A 17,743-nucleotide genomic window follows, 5' to 3' on the forward strand; every position below is an offset into this window, starting at 1 on the left:
GCAGAGCCACCATTTTAAAAAAGATGTATCATTTTAAACCAAAACTTTTTAAACAGCCCTTTTATGCTTTGACAAATGAATCCTATTCAGCTGTCTTAAGAGCAACTGCTACCTAGTTGTGGTGATTATTTTGGCTATTATTCAGTTTTTAAAAGGTAACCAAAGAACAATATCACTCTTGCACAATTAATGTTCTGTATAAAATGAGGTATGTTTCTCTTGTTTAAGTGCATATAAATGTAACCTATTACAACCATTACCTTCAACAAGCAACTCATCAAAATACTAATATTACAGCATTTACCCCACCATCACTTTACAAAGCATACAAGAAACCACTTTCAGGCATTGATCACAATATTCTTCTGAGCAGTTCATTGAAGGAACGAGGATGGAACAATCAAATTACAACATACATTTTAAATTCATGTATTTATGACTAGGGATAGCAAGCTAATGCACATTACTGAACCTTAAATAAAATTAAGATAACTGTGTAGAAAGTGTTGCGCTGCATTTTCTTTTTTTTTTTAGTTGTACAAACAGACCAACACAAAAATCTCCCAAATTAGTTCAGACCACCCTAAGTGAAGTTTAATATTTTTTTAAACTTTCACTGGAATGTTTGATCAGATTGTCTGATTGATGGGGTGAGATTCAGCAGACAGACAGAAAAAGACCCAATGATTTTCAGAAAGCTTCCCATCTGCCTTCTCTCATTTATCTTGTGATTAAATGTTTTATGTTCGCTGCATGGAAGAAATTACTAAGGAGTCAATGAAAATTGTTCATAATTAATGTTCCTTAACCCCGTCCCAAGGAGTTTTTATTTTTTAATCAGGTAGTCCAAGTTAACACAAGAGGAGCAGCTTAATTTGTTTAAAGTTCAACAGTGAGGATCTTAAATAATATAATGTTAAGTCCTTCAAAGTGTCAAAATAGTACTTGTGAATATACATACAGATACTTAAAGTCATGGAGAAAGTGACTGCAGGCCAAGAAAGGTGCCATAACAAAGCAAATCATCTAAAAATGATGCTCAAGGACGTCCTTTTAATATAAGAGTACTTCTGATGATCATGAGAAAAATGCATGGATTGTCTTATTCTGGTAAAACGCCCGTTTCCTTTTGTCCTAAAAAATATGTTGAAATGTTGTAAGGCGTAATATATATATACAAAACACAGTCTTGTTAGGGCCAAACAAACAGTGCTCGAACTCTAGCCGTCACCCAAAGCCCATACCAAAGAGTTCCCACACAGTAGTTCGCTGCTTGCCTCCAAATCATCATCTTGTCTTGAAATTACATTTGTTCTCGCTGAACAAAACAATGGAGACCACTTCACAAGCGCTGCTAATTCCTCCTGTGACCGATCTCCTTCACTCTGTAACAGAAGGCTTGAGCCAAGGCATCCAATTGGAATGTATAGATAGAAAAGTTTCTCCAGAGGCAGTCCCATGGTTCAATAATGGCAGAAACCAGCAGCTAAATCCATTATAAGACTGCATTAGGTAAATATGTACATCATGTGTTTGCACACGCGTTTCAGTATTCAAAGTGTGTGTCCCATGCTTAATTAACCATTCACTAGTAGGACATGTTCTCCACTAATAACAGCAGTTTATCTCTGTCTGAATTTGACTGACTGAAGCGGTTCAGGAAGGACAGTGAGGAAAAACAAGTATGATAGTATGTTAAAAGAATATTACAAATTACTGAACTCTGTGCTATTCCTTTTTTAAAACTTGGCGGCTGTGGAATTGTTACAGCCAGAACCGAGCAGAGGTCATCATGAAAGTGCCTGCAAACACACCGCATCTCTTCGGGAAGCTGCCAGAAGAGGCTGTGAGAAAGAAAAGGGTCGTTCAGAGCTAGCACACACTCTGGGTGCCATCTCATACAACTGAACTCTGCCAAAACAGCTACCTGTGTCTCACACAGAAACAATGTCAGGTTCAGACTAAATGCAACGCTATCCTCTGTCTTACTGTCCCACACAGAGCTTTTTGAAGAAGAATCACATCATGAAAGACAGGAAATGTCCCAACTGTGTAGCTTAACTAATACAGCGTAAAAGATTTTGCTATTTCCAAACTGAAACTTGTAACATCAGTGGTGCTCAGTAAATGAGACATGTACATCACACAGCACACATGTACTGTACATACCATCCACATGAAAACAAACACACATTCAAACAGGGCAGACTACAACACTGCCATACTCTGGTAAGGCAAACCTGAACGGGATGAGCTGTGATGAGTACTGTTGTGTAACTACAGTATCTAGGGGACACAAATGGTGTTATATTGATTTTCAACAGGCAAGTTTATGAGAAAATCCCTTTTAAGTTTGCAGGAAAAAAAAATAAAAAAACTCTCCCAGAAGCTACGTTACACTGTGAAACTTGGCATCAGTGGCTAACGTACAAAAAACAAAAACACAAACTCAGCTTACACCAAAAAAAGTGGGCTTGTCTATGTACGGTTTGTGATTATCGATTCGTACAAAAAAGCTTATGAACTGCAATAAAAAAAAAATAAATGAAAAACATATTTTTTGTTGAAATGAACACGTTGAGAGGGCGACATTTTGTTTCTTCAGATTACAACTATAAAATACACCACCCCAGATAAAGTTGACCCCACATCACAAATATAGTGCACTGTGCGACTTGTAACAAAGTTTGGCCGACTATGAAAGATAAGGGGTAGTTGTTGTTGTGGTTGTGTCCATTCCTCTGATGTCCAGGTTCCACTGAGGTTTGAGGATAGCAGGCACCAGTGGTTTGGGAACAGCAAATCCTCTGTGGGTCTTGTTGTGTCTCTCCTAAATTGTCTCCTTCCCTTTGTTTGCCATCAAATGGGGAATCAGTGTTGTGTGTCCAGTCCTTTGAGAAACAAATGGTGTCCCCCTCCTCACAGAGAAGCAAATGCACAAAAAACACTCACGCTCACACACACACACTATGTTACAAAATTACACATTTGTCTTTATCTTTCGATTCTTTCTTGGCTTTGTTAGAGGACTGTTTTCCCGGGCTGGGCGTGGCTGCGGTTGCTGCTGCCATCCCAGCGCCGGTGGCTGCTCCACCGGGTCCTGCACTTCTGTCTGTGTCGTCCCCCTCGACAGGCTCCTGCTGGCCCTGCCCAACAAACACGACAAATGAGCAGTAGAGTATAAATTTGTGTTTCGCTGCAACCAACAGTTGCTTAATGTCAGCATGAAATGCCCGAAAAATCCAAATCACAACTCCCCGAAACCCATGTTAACATGGGTTAACATTTTTATGTTTTCTTACCAATGGTGACAAACCCCAATAATCTAGGGTTTAATTGTTGGCAGCCCATTTTAATGCTACATTATTTATCTGTTAGAAAAGAAACATTTAACCCCGTTTTTGATTTTATATGCAGTATAAAAATAGAAAAGGTCATTCGTATGTGTGGACATAAACAGCTTCCTACAGTCATTTATAGAAAACTTGTATTTAATATATCGTGTATCTCACATGTCCTCTGCAGCAGGGAGGTCTTGACATGAAGCGCGTGGCATTATGCCTCAAACTCTCTGACACAAGTATCCATTTGTGATCTGTCCTTTATGTGACACATTACTTCTAAATCCTTCCCCTGCATTTCCCACCTGTTTTTATCTCCTACAAATGCCCACCTGTGCCGATGCTGCTGCCGCCGCCGCCGCCGCTGCTGCGGCCACCGCCTGCCCCTGCTCCTGCTCCTGGTAGAACTGGGAGGCCCGCCTGTCCTCCTCCTCCTGTAGCTTTTTCGCCAGCTCTAGGTCACTGATGCCCTCTGGGAGCTGCTCCCACTGTAGGTCCTGGCTTTGCTGCTCCTGCTGCAGCGACAGTGCCATCAGATAGTCCTGATAACATGCAAGAACATGCACCAGAGAGGGACACACTTGATGGTTTATGAGCAAAGTTGACTGACTATGCAACAGCTCAGCCTACACTGCACAGTCACACAAGGGCACAGACGCAATCCACAACTTCCTTTCTTCACTTACTGACTCAAGCAGTTCTGTCTGTTTCAATTTTCAATTGTTGCATTATCTTCATTCTAACATTCTTAGTGGTATAACCATTTTTTTACTGCATGCATTTCCTGAAGAGATTTTTCTCACCAAGCCTGTCTTATAAATAAGGAGGGCTAAGGCTGGAAACAAACTAGGACAATAAAAAGTAACAGCCCCAGCACTCTTGTCTGAGCTGTGTCTGTAGGAGCAAAGCAGACAACTGCCCAGTGAGATCTGTGTTTGGACCATTCTGGCCAGTTAAAAAGCAGACAGCTGTAAAACCAGTAAAAGTAATGTGCAGGAGACCTAAACCTAATGTATTTTTTAAGAGGCCCGTGTGGCGAAGTGAAGTACAGGAAGTACAGATATGAACAGAGTGGCCACCACACTCGATTATCTGTCGTGTGCTGTAATATGCTTATTATTGATGAACTTTCAGGTTGTTTTTTCCACTTATTTATTCACTTGGATAATTGTGTGCCATTGTAGTATCACTGAATTTATTTTTTGTTTTATTGGGTTTCTCTTTGTTCCTTAGTCTCTATAAAAAATGGTGCCTGAAAAATGCGTAACAGGGACTAGCTATTATTGAACTTGGATTCGGTTCTGGCTTTTGCAGCAAACTGGTGGTGTAAAACACACATCAGAGAAAGTGTGTAGTTAAAGACAGAGGCAAATTTGTAATTTTCAGCTATTATAATGTGACTTGACCTGAAGCCTATCAAAGTTTGGTGGTGGATTATTGTTGGTTCTGCTAGTCTTGCCTGCATCAGTTCTCAGACCTGGTCTATCTGATCCTGCTGGCCTCTGTAAACTGTCTCTGGATCAGAAGGAGGTCGCAGCCGGAATTCTGAATCACAGAAGTTGCCGTCTCCATCAACGTTGTGCAGACTCTCCCACACGACCTTCTCCTCTGTCAGAAAACCTTGGTCGGTGACCAGGAGGTACAGCTGGCCCTAGAAAACAAACGCAATACAGTGTCACACTGTACACAGACGTACATGACCTAATGGTCTCTACTGTTAGTATACACCCATACAACCTTTGGGTTGTTGTATATCATGTATAATTTTATATACGCGGATTTGCATTTGTCAGTCTGAAGCTGACATGTGTTGACAGACCTACGTCTTTGCTTACATTAGCAACAAACGTGCACTATTCAAGATGAAAATACACAGTAGATAACAAGAAGTGTCTGTCCCAGCTACACTGAGATGGTGAGCAGCTGTGGGCAGGCCGCGCAGACCAGAGATGGTCATCATCATTGGGCCGAATACTGTACTGAATATTTGTTCTACACAAATGTGTATCTTTCATTCAGTTTAAAATGACTCTCTGTGGTGAAAACATAAGGGAAAATACAGAATATCTTTAGCGGAACCGTAAGAAAAACGAAGAAAAGAGGAGTTTCTAAATTTCCAAACAGGTACTGTAGATGGTAAAACTTGAAAAATATATATTTATTAAGAGTCTACTTCATAGAATAAATATGTACAAAAACAATTTTACTCAATATTCACTCATTTTAACTTGCCTTCTATTACTACTACTAAAACTTCCCATAAAGTACTCAAAAACTGTTAAGTACAAATACACAAATTGTACTATGGTAATAATAGAAATACCACACTGACATATTTACTTAAGATAGTATGCAAAATATTTATAATTTCCTTAAGATATGCAGTGTAAAAGTACTTGGCATTTTTTCTCATCCCTCTGTGCACCAGTGCTACTTTATGTTTGTTGTTTAATACATGTGAATCGAATTCATCCACATTAGTCATTCCACTAAAATAACTGACCATCAACGCTATCAAACATCATAGTATTCCCTACTGTGGTTCCCCCACGCTAAGGTTCAGGAATTTGTAAACCAGAATATTCCCGGAAAATGCCTAATTGTTGTATATTTTATAAAACAATCCTAACCACTTCTCCTGTCATGTGTAATTGGTCATTGAGCGAACGGTGGGGTGTGACCTGGACTGGCTGCCAGTCCATCCATTCCACTCGCTGAACTCTAGATGGCAGAAAACAAAACATTCTGGCTTCAAAAGGGCCATTAGACACAGTAAATGATTAGAGTTTCAGTAAATTAAGTCTAACTAAAGTTTTGTTTGGAGCCAGTTCTCCATAGTATGAACATTTCACTCACATTTGCTAGTAAAAATATTGTGTAACCGTGAACTAGCGGTGAGGTCACCCTTTAATATGATTACCCAACACAAAAGGGGAGGTAAAAAAACACCAAAATGCATGTTATGGCCTTTTTAATTAAAGCCACTAAGATATGCTTAGCTCAAAGGTTTCAAAGGTGGTTTGTCTGATATGTGTGTCTGTGTGAACATTAGGGAAAACCACAGAAGCCTAGTTTTACCTGGTTGTCATACATCAAACAATAATATCCATTTAAAAGTAAACACATGACTTATTTATGTCATTGCAAGTTTCACTGATACCATTTACAGTTAATGCGAAGGGGTTGATTTCAGTACTTTTATTTGTTTACCTTGTATTTGATCATTGTGCTGAAGTGGTTGTTCCTGAAAAAAACACAGAGCTCTCCCTCCTGTACCGTGGACGTGAGCTCACACAAGCCATGGTATGTCAGCTGAGTGGCCGTGCTGTTCAGAAACTGCTCTGCTACGATGCCTTAGAGAGAACAGGAGGTAAAGAAGAACAAAGAAGGAGTGAGTGAAAATGCATGTGTGTGTTCATAACTAGGTGCAATACTGTTTGAATATGAATATTTTACTGCATCTTGGTTGCATGTTTAAGACTCTGTACTTTATAGAATAAACAAAGATTTACTTGAAAATTAAAGCAATTAAAGTAATTAGTATTCAGCTTTGAAATGCATAAGCATTTTATCACTTGTGAAATAACTGTCGTGATTTCCAGTATTTCCATCATTAGATCATAGACCACATGAGTCATCCACATAACAAAAAAACAATCCCTACTTATTCATGTACATAGGTCACTGTTTGGAAAACACAGCAGAAACCCTGCTGTGGTGTTTGTAGTTTCTTTTTGACCACTGAGGCTGTAGTAGCTGTGGAACTGCTGCTGCAACCGGTTCCAGCAGCGGTTCCACAGCTACTACAGGGAACCCAATATAGGCTGAGAAGCAGATGGTGAGTGACAACTGTAAGACGGCACAGCATTCAATTTGGAGCATCACCCACAGAGGCAGTGTGACGCTCAAATGGAAAGAGAAACAGAATAAACCACAACTTTTAGAGACTGGCACACAAAGATGCTAACTACTAAATACTTTACTGCAATTAAGGCAGAACGACACTCAGAAATGTGCCGATTTGTCAGCTGTGGCAAATCATCAAGCAGCATCCAACCACTTATATCAAGATCACAAATGAATTTCTAGACCACAAATGCAGAAATACAAAAGAATCCTTATTGACTGGAGCCTCAGCACACTGACTTGGCAGCAGCCCAGCTGACAACTACTCAGGAAGCTCAGTGTTGAACGAGCAAATATTTAGGCGAGAAGTTACTGACGGCTGGTGAGGAAACTGGGAGCCTTGGAAGTAGGTCATTTGAAGAGTAGCCACATGTGTGTCCTGGTTCTCGGTCTGTGGATTTGTGCATGTGTTTGCACTGGGCAGTCTAGTGCAAGATATCTCATGTAATGAGGGTGCCAGTGATTTGGTGTTTCAGTGCACACTGCTGTTGTATAATTTGTAGCAGTAGATATGAAACGAATAAGATGGTGATTGTTGACTTGTTGAAATTGTGTAAAACCATTAAACTGTTTGACAGAAGGAGCGGTTTTTCCTAAAACAAATGTAATTTCTTCAGCTCCAGTGCTCAGAATTTGAATTGAAAACTTTTCCCCAAAATGCGTCACATTGCTTTGTGTTCTGCAGCCCTGACTAAGAATGAAAGAAAAGAGATGACTGGAGAGAGAGGAAGAGAATCAGGCAGGTCAGAATGTAGAGGGAATAAAGAGGAAGCCCTCACCTTCCCCTGCCAGCTCGCTGTTGTCTGACTGTTTGCAAGATATTATCTTCTCCACCAGCTGGTTGTAACTGCAGTTGCCCACTGCCTTGACAATGTCATGCATCTGCAAACAAACATAAAAACGATGGGAAAGAACCAGTGTTGATGCTGTTTGACTAAAAGCTGGAGTAGTTATACAACATTTATTAGAGAGAGAAGAATTCCAGTGACAAACGATTCATGCTGAAACTGCTGTTGCTGTGTAAAGTTAGTTTCTGTTTGCTACAGTTCAACTCAATTCTGTTACCAAACTGTTGAAGTCCATTTGCTTAGCTATAGGACTTGTTCCCACACCCCAAGTGAACCACATCTGAGCTGCCATCCAGCATTACAACAAGAGACACCTGCCAGACTTAATGTGCACTTCTGTTGCTTCCTTTGTAATAAGTTGGCGTGAACTGGACAAGAGCTTTTAGTCAACAATACAACTTTTACTATCTGGCAGAATAAATGAGTATTGGTAGCGACCTCAAGAGAGAGAGAGAGAGAGAGAGAGACATGTTGAGGATGAACAAGCAGCAATAACACCAGTCGGGCTTCAGGGCAGTAAAGAGAAACTGCAGCAAGTAAGTAAGTTCTATCTCACCTGGGGGTCAACCAGCCAGCCGTGGTAGAGTGGGATGTCCAGCAGATCAAACACAATGCATTCTGGGGTGTACTCAAAGACTCGCACCCCTGTGAACTTCACGTTCACATCCAGACCCGTCTGCAGCTTATGCAACACGGCCATGGCATCACTCATGTTCTAGGAAACAAGGAGTAAAATGATTCTTGTTAAAATAATACAGTGAAAGGATTCGTCTCCACTGAGCCACCAGGTCCCATTCTTTAATATATACACCATATATACACCAGTACACCACCATACTGAACCAAACGCTGTGTCCAGTCCAGCTGGTTCCATGTAATGTAAGATGCTATCATTATTCCTGGTTGTCTGCTCAGAGTCAGCATAGCTGAAGCTAACGGGGATTGATTTCACAACCTTTACAGGAAGACATAAGCTGCCATTTCTCACTGTACAAATTCCACACACCCCAAACTCACTTAGTTTTGTCAACTTTGTTTTTTTAGTTGTTTTGTTTTTTTTATACTGCACTTTTGGTTTTGCTCTGCTTACTGTCAAACAATCTAAAACCACAGCAAGAGATAAATGTCTCTGCCAGGAAAACATTTGATAGTTAATTTCTCTATAAGCGTTCAGAGTCATAATTATGAGCCTTGATATCTCGCTTTGATAATGGTAACAAGGAGAGGACAAATACGCAGCAACAGGAAACATCAGAACAGACTGACATTTGATGCCGAGAGAAAAATGCACAGTTTGTGAAAAAAAAATAAAGGCTGGCACAACCTACAGCGGCCCATAGTTTACTAGACAGGCCACAGACTGTCTGGATTTACTGTAGTATGTAGCTTAACAGCAGGGAAGTAGCATCAAACTTGATGAAGTCTAATGGTATAAAGATGCCTGGGGCTAGTTTACCGTGTAGCCTTATACAGTTACTGAGTAAAAGGCAGAATCTCCTGAAGCCTTGAACATAAAATGGTTACATTTATGAAAAATAAGATGTCTCAAAAATCCTCTAAATCAAAAAACTCAATAATAAAACAAACAATGGCTTCAAATAATATTCTGTTTGGTTAGCGAATGTCACATAGAACTTGCATCTCTTCAGTTTGGCCTTTATCAGTCTGGAAACCTTCCAGTCTATTCCAAAATCTTACCGACCTTCTCTATGCATTTAATCATAACAAATGGACAATAGCAGATGTTGCCTTTGCATCTATGATTTTTCTTAAATGTTATATACTTAAAAAATAAAAAAACCTACCTAAATTCTTTCTTTATAAAGTGGCCTTTGTGCTCCTAATAGGAATGACATCGCTTAAACCCATTTCCAAGTTTCATCAAAATAAGTATACCACTGGGTTCCTGCAGGTTTTTTTTTTATTATTTTTAATTGGATTCTTCTTTGGTGTTCATGAAGCACAATTACAAAAATACCATATCATGCTGTGTTTTGCTTTTCACTGATTAAGTATAACAATCTGCACTAGGAATGTATTCCACTAGCCAAAGTTGGAAGGCTACTTATGTAACATAATGTAGTGAAAGTTGTTCTGGAAAGAAGGGTTTAATTTTTTTATTTAATAAGACAAACATTATTTAAAATGTATGTCATGAAAAAGACATGTCTCTTTCGTCACTGGTTTGGCTTTGAAAGGACTTTTTTTTCCCAGGGGTCATCTAATAAGCAGCCTGAAAATACACAAATGTATAAAGACTTCCTTTCTTTTCAATGAACTGTAGAATTAATTATTGATAGCAGACAAACATTTTGCCAAACAGAAAATACCTCAAATGAGTGTATATCCACCACACACATCTGAGAACCCAATGAAACAGACAAACTCTTGTATTTGGCCTCAGAGCAATGTTTTCCACCTGCATCTACACTTCTGCAGTCTTTTAACTGAGACTGTGATTGTGATTGTGACAGCTGAGCTCTACAACACTATTAGGAGCATGTAGCGATATAAACAACACACTTCTACAAGTGATGGAGGTATAATTTAAAACCAAGCAGATAACAATAGACACAGGATCATCAATATCTGTACTTTAGACAGAGCTTACAAATTGACAGAGATACAAATTGGTTGCGGGGTGACAGGGCAGCTGCGGTTCGGAGGTCGAGTGGGTCGTCCAATAATCACAGGGTCAAGTCAAGTTGATCCAGTCATCCTTAGTACAAGACACTGAACTAAGCTGCATTACATAAAAGCGATTCAATATTGTTCATACAATGAAAGTATTTTCAACTACTGCATATTGCCCCGGCCTTGACACATTATTGATAAAGTCGTCAAAAATCCCTATCGTGAATATTAATCTTCCATTGTTTATTGCAAGTTTATTCTGTATACATATTGTAAAAAGTCATATCCAAAATATCTCCAAAGCTTCTACTAGAGTCATTATCAGTCATGTCAATTTGGTGTAATGACTCCAAATGTCACACAACAAGACATTTTAACAAATCTGTAAATGATTTCCCACTCTTCCATTTATAGTTACCTATCAAACAAATCTGCTTCTCACTCTGTTTACGCCCAGCGTGCAGTGTCTACCCTCCATTCTACAGTTTACAGCAGATATTCTGTTCGCCCCATGAGCTCTGAGCTACTGCAGCCTTGGTGCAGAGAGCAGAGGTGAAAATCCTTCAGCTGGCCCATCTGAGTGAGTGGATTAAGACACTTATGAGCAGCAGTGATGGGAGGATTAGAAGGGCTGCGTAATGGACCACATCTCTTCAAACAGCAGATGAACACTTAGAGATCAGATGATTAGCTCTGCATCACTCACATTCATTCGTGCTTGTGTTGGATGCCTTTCACAGTATAACGTTAGCACAGCACTTTGCTAAGGTCTCTCAGTGTTTCTACTTTCACTCTCCCATGTAAGTGCCTGAGGGACGGCCTCTGCTTATGTCTCTCTTTATTGATTTCTAACCATAATTTACCTGAAACCTAAACCCTGTGTCAATATAATCAACTAGTAGCTGGTATCACAGTGGCAAAGTGCAGAATTTGCCCCCTACAAGACTTGAATTTATTCAGATAAACATCCCTGCTGATCTTATGAAGCTGAATTATGTGATTCCTTGCTTCTATATTTAGGGGAATGAGCTGCTTTCCTACCGGTTCATTCTGAGTTTTAAACCTAAGTTTTCTGCAAAGCAACAGCACTGAGCAACAGTCTTTGATTGAGAAATAAAAACAGGAATGAAAATATTTATGTCATTTCTCAATGATAATTCTATTAGGTAATGAAAACTGTCACATATGTGCAAGTTAAAACATATTTTATGAGTCGTTCTGCATACATATCTACAAAAACTCAGCACATGTATGACCCCTCCACACAGTGTCGGTCACAGCTTTATTAAACCTGATGCACATCAGCAGCTTTTACTCCTCTACATTTCTAATAAAAGTATCATTAAGATAATCTTTTGTATACTGTATATAAAGAGGACAGAACACCTTCAATATGATACAGTGCAATGCATCAACTCCACTTAAAATCACCTAAAATTGACTGCAGAGGTGGGTGACCTCTTTTCTGATGTCATCAACATAAATTAGTTAATATAAATTAAGATTAGTTAATCCTGCTTGGGTAAATCCATGTCTAACACCACAAAATGCACAAACTACAGAGCGTTTGAAGAGATTTTTATAATTCTAACTTTAAGACAGTCTCTGTGTCTTCAACGTCACCACCAGATACTTGATCCAATATAATTACAAGTTTGTCTACTAAACAGATGCGTAAAAAATTGCAAGGCAAGATTGGAAAGTGATACTTTTAGAAACCCACATTCTGATTTTCTCATTACTTACCATAGAATAAAAGACTGCAAAATATTTATGAACAATGCGCATTACAATAAATCACACTTAATAAAAACTCGAATGGCTTGAGTGCTGCTGACACGGGTCCACTGAGACAAAAACAGGGCAAAACTACACTCTTGCTTCCACAGCTCCGAGTAAATATTTGACAATAGCTAAAGAGCAGCCGTGCAACTGCTATTTTAATCCTCGTACAATCATGTGACAGATGATGTTTTTTAAAAGCTAAATATATAAATAGCATTAGTTCTGCCAAAAACTTCTGCAGCTCCTTTCAAAGCAGGTGCTGCTTTAATTGTATTTTTTATAAAAATACAATAAGGAATAACATATTTCCGACATATTTTGTTTGACAGCCATTGTTGTCTCCACACTCAGCAAATACACACAGCACACAGACATGAGGCCAGAGTCTGGGATTAGACTGTCATAATAACTAGGCTACACAAACCCTAACCACTCAGACTTAAACTGTGCATTCTGAGCACAGTGCTGATTTATTTAGGAGCTTGCATTTCACCCCAACTTAAACTTAACGTTCCAGCAAGCTCCTATGAGGGAGCTGCACATTCGCTTTTTGCTCTGCGCTAAATAAGAGACAAGTGTGGCTCGAAATCACTCACAGATGTGTTGGTGCCACTCCCACACTGTAGCCAGGCAGTGGAGATGGGAAGAAGCAGGGGAGCCGGAGCTGGAGCACCATCTCAAAGTGCCTCTTGTGGTGAGCCATACACGCACAGCCTCAGTAATAGCCAGGAGCCGAACCCAGCCATGCATCTCTAAGCATTCGCCGCCATGTGAACCAACATAATCTGACCCTCCTGACCCCTGTTGTTCCCTGGTCTTTGCAAGACACATCTTACGTAACATATAAAGCAGTGGGGAAAAAAAGATCAGCTGCAGTTTTATGTGGTTTGCAATCACCCTGATGCTTATTTCCATATTACAGAACATCCGCTGACCTTCTCTGCTACCTCAATGCAAATGTGCACATTTATTTGTGTAACTGCGAGGCTCAACTGAATGAGTGGGATACGTCAGAGTGGTGTGAACTTCATTTTGTACACTGTGGATAAAATATAACAATAATGGCAGTGTGAACAGTTGAGATATTTTGAGTATGTCGATAGGCAAAGTGTTAAACTGGCACAATTATGGTTTTGACACACAAGAGGAAAGAAGGAGGAGAGGAAGTAAACCTTACTCTCTGTGAGTACTGTAAGCAGTCAGCAGCCAACAAATACACACACGTAAGTTAATCATGCCTGTTTAATAATAATATCCTGCACCGATTAGACTGGCTTTACCTGCTCATAGTTTAGCCGCTGGACTTCTGATATCTCTTTAGGTTTGGTTTCCAGAATGTAGTCACCTGCAAAGGAACAGGAAAAGAGAGATGATGGCCAACACGTTGCATTTGTATTAACCTGATGACGCGAAACAAACAATCACAGTAGAAAACAACCGTGTTTTAATGTCCAGTGGAGCGATTAGCACTGGCCAACTGCTTCCCAAGAAAATGCTGTACCAAATATGTACCGAGCCCCCATCCACCGTTGAGTCACCTGAGCGCCCCGTTGACTCAGCTCTGCCGCAGCAGAGGCTGTGGCAGACAGCACAACATGATCACTGATCATTCCTCTATCATGAATGTTACAAACCACAGCACAATTATGTGCAAAACAAATCTAGAGATCACTTTGACACACATGTGTTTGGACAGTGGAAGGGACCTTCTACCTGTGAGGCAGTAGCCCTAACGACTCGCCCACCATGCTGCCCGGGTTTTCTTATTGTTATATTTATTGGCTGTTTGTAGAAACAGAAAGTATTTTCACATAGACTGAAAGAGTAAAGATATAAATGTATTACTGCTGTTGCTGTGAAGCTTTTACTGCAGTCTACTCCTTACTCATAAAGCTCTGGTGTAAGTATTTTTCAAAATGTCTCACAGAGAGTCGTTCATTTAATAGGAACTGGCAGAAGTATGATCCTGCACTGTCAACACATACTTTTCCTGACAAATACTCAGAGGAATGCCATCGACCTCTTGTCATCCACAGCTACATTAACTGAAAACAGCCACACAATGAAGAAAAAAAAAACATTTTCATGTGCATTTTGCTCAAATAGAATGAATGAAGTACATCCAGGAAATGAAACTTTCTTCTCATTAGTGCTTTCTAAAGTCACTAATGATTTTAACCTAGAAAGGCACAATCATGTCTTTATGTGCATGTTGTGAAAAAAAAACTTTCCAGTCCTAAAGCACAAAATATAGTTACCATGAGAAAGCATAGACACGTCCTTCTTCTCTCTATTAGATTTCATGTGGCAAATACAATGAAGTGAGCAAATCAACAAAGCCCAGTCAGGATCATGAGCTCTGTAGCTGCATTGGAACATGTGAGACAAAAATTCCACAAAATGTTTGGAATGACCAAAATTGTAGCTTTTTGTTGGAAAAAAAAATCTTCTGGCTTGTTTGTTACGCTGTCATCAAAGATAAAGTGTTCAGTGCAAGTCAAGATATTTTCCAGCAGGGGGCTAGCCAGCCGAGTGGTTTCACTACAGTTTGTCAATGACCGGGGAAACCCCTCACTGCTCTGTACTCCAGTGAACTGTGGACTGTGGGCTTACTCGTCCCTAGTCATCCCATCATATCTGTATCTGTCTGTCTCTTTGCTTCTTCCTCACTGGTATGCTACAGTGCATACAGCTATACAGCAAAAGGCAACATCTGAACTTCATTACACATTAAGTGTTTGTGTTAATGTGTTGTGGGAAATTGTGCTGAGTGTAGCAGTTATCCAGCAGGCCCTGAACGTCACACAAGTTTTGGTCTGTGCGCTCTACATGCAAAGATATGGTGAAGTTATCCTCACAAATTTTACAAAAATGGGCACTTGTCGAGAAAAGGGAGACATTTCTTGATAGGATCAGCAAGTTCAACAATTACAGTAGGGGTAAGAGTTGACCTGTGTCGCTACGATGTGGAACACTTCTCGTCCACTCGTGACTCTGGTAAGGCAAAGCAAGCTAATGAAAGACACTAGTGAGGAATGACTCGTTCTATGAAGAACTCTTGCAGTAAATCAGAACCTCTGCCTTGAGATTGTGAAGTAATTTCAGTAATGAAGATTGTGAGACATCTTGAGAAGAGATAGCTCCTGTTTCCTTCCCTACAGCAGAGGGTTGGATCATGGGAATTCCCCAGCTCTGGTCTCTTCCTCTGTTGACCCTGGAATATATATAAATCTGACCTTAACTATGCAACCACTCATTTAAGGGATATGAATATGTTTACTTGGCTGTTGAAATCCAATGCCAGTGGCTTTATGGGATAGTATGCCAACAAGTGTGGATGATCAACGTTTATTGTGGGCGGTGTGACCCTGTAAAAGCAGGCCAACATATTATTAATGTAGTAAACTAGTTTGTAAATGTGCTATTTTCTGCAAGTTACAGATTAGGTTATTAATGTAAATGTGAAGCTAAGGAGAGGAGTCAAGCAGAAGAGGGATGGATTAATGTGATGTTGACATTTTCCCCTTTTTATGAATCATGTCCCATCAGCTTGTTCTTTGGTTTAACACTCACCAAGGTACTCCATCAGTTGTTCAGCAGTTATAATTTCCATCATAGGCGGCATCTTAACCTGCAAGATAAACACATGAAGACACATAGTCCATTAGTGTATTACATATTTATGAAATTGCAACCCCAAAATAGGACACCACTATTTACTGGTGGACCCCATGTTTACTATGCCCCATAGCCTTCTTCAGCTTTCAACATAAATTAAGGATTAATGCTAACATTTGGATATATGCATGTCTTGTTTTTGTGTTATAGTAAAGCAAAGCCTCCATTGGAAAATAACGGCCGGTTACCTTCCATGCAAGCAGAAGGACATTCATTATTGCCAGTAATGGACAGGGGCCGTTCTCGTTCTGGGTGATGATCGGCGTGTTCTCCTCCCTCCACTTGATCCACTTAATGTGGTATATGGACTGGCCAGGGGCCCGGTCCTTAGTGCACACAGGCTTTGTCCCATCACCCCCGTACTCGCTCTGCAGGGCCAGGGCTAACCCTCTGTCCTCCAGCCCCTCGCTGTTCAGGTCGGAGCTGGGGCACGACGTGAGGTTGGAGAACGAGTCGAGGGAATCAATGCTTCGGGACTCACCACCGAGGCTGGGATCGGGGTCACTCGCACTCGGCAATCCCTCCGATAAGGCAGTCGACAGACCGGACTGGACTGTGGCTGCATTGTCGGGACACAGATGAGTCGGTTTGGTAAGTTTTGTCGGCTCACTTTCTGCGCAAGCCAAAACCTCTGGCTGCACATCTGTGCCCTGCTTCACGGGAGGTGTGGACGGGCCGTCGCTTTTGTTGTTTACTAACTTTGAGGCACCACCCTCGCTATCTTCTGCAGCCAGCACCGAGTCATGCCCCATCCCGTTACTGATCTGATCCCCGGGCCACGATCCGCTCGCTTCGCTGTCCTTCTTCTGCTCCTGCACGGGCGAGACCTGGATCACTTCTGGCTCGTCAGACTCCCCAGTAGTGGAAATGACATTATCATCGCTCGGAGCAATAACATTTGTGGTGCTGTTATTACAACTAACGTTAACCAAAGTACTGAGAGGAGCCTCACTATTCTTGCATTTCTCGGCTGCACCTTTCACCACACCGACAGCCGTAACATCCCCCATCTCTCCCGCGATCGTGGCACACAAAGAGTTCCCGTCAGTGTCTCGATGCAGGTTTGCATTTTTCTCCATCTCGAATTACGGACAGTCGACAGATTTTAGCTAAATTGCAGCAGCAGCCTCGGTCCCAAAGACGCCATGACAACTCTGCGAGTGACGTCATGAGAGTGAATTGCTTTCAGGCTGAGTAAAAAAAGAGGAGGGGGGTGCGTTTATGAGCCCTCGTATTCTATAAACTCGTTAAAATGTGTGACCCGTCCTCAGTATTAATTAAACTAGATAAGTCTTTCTTTTAGTTAGAGTAGAAAGTAGCCAGTTCTCAATCAATGCAGTTTTTTCCCAATTTTAGTCACCTGAGTGTTTTTATTTATATATTTATTTTATTTTTACTCCACTACTAATCACAGATTTTTACTCCACAAAATGTATTTATAGGTGGTACAAATACACAGTCAGTGCTCAAGTAAAAGTGCAAATACTTGATTAAAATGCTCCACTACAAGTACTATACCTGAACTACTAAGTACATGTTCTAAATTTAGTT

General features: G+C 40.5%; 1 protein-coding gene across 3 annotated transcripts; it reads right to left on the bottom strand.

The window, feature by feature from the left end:
- Nucleotides 1–516: 516 nt before the first annotated feature.
- Nucleotides 517–17,743, bottom strand: mindy2 (MINDY lysine 48 deubiquitinase 2). Of its 3 annotated transcripts, none has more exons than XM_067485741.1 (9): nucleotides 16,381–17,734; nucleotides 16,088–16,145; nucleotides 13,795–13,859; nucleotides 8,652–8,810; nucleotides 8,027–8,129; nucleotides 6,552–6,694; nucleotides 4,819–4,992; nucleotides 3,674–3,856; nucleotides 517–3,146 (listed from the first exon to the last, which is right to left on the bottom strand). In XM_067485741.1, the coding sequence occupies exons 1-9, from the start codon at nucleotides 17,269–17,271 to the stop codon at nucleotides 2,973–2,975; spliced, it is 1,950 nt and encodes a 649-aa protein (XP_067341842.1). In that variant the 5' UTR covers nucleotides 17,272–17,734; the 3' UTR covers nucleotides 517–2,972. The 3 variants fall into 3 exon arrangements, with proteins under 3 accessions (XP_067341842.1, XP_067341833.1, XP_067341849.1); XM_067485732.1 differs by having other exon boundaries at nucleotides 3,674–3,883; nucleotides 16,381–17,669; XM_067485748.1 differs by lacking the exon at nucleotides 517–3,146 and having other exon boundaries at nucleotides 3,746–3,883; nucleotides 4,801–4,992; nucleotides 16,381–17,743.

Source organism: Channa argus, chromosome 2 (assembly GCF_033026475.1).
Source record: "Channa argus isolate prfri chromosome 2, Channa argus male v1.0, whole genome shotgun sequence".
Classification (NCBI taxonomy): domain Eukaryota; kingdom Metazoa; phylum Chordata; class Actinopteri; order Anabantiformes; family Channidae; genus Channa; species Channa argus.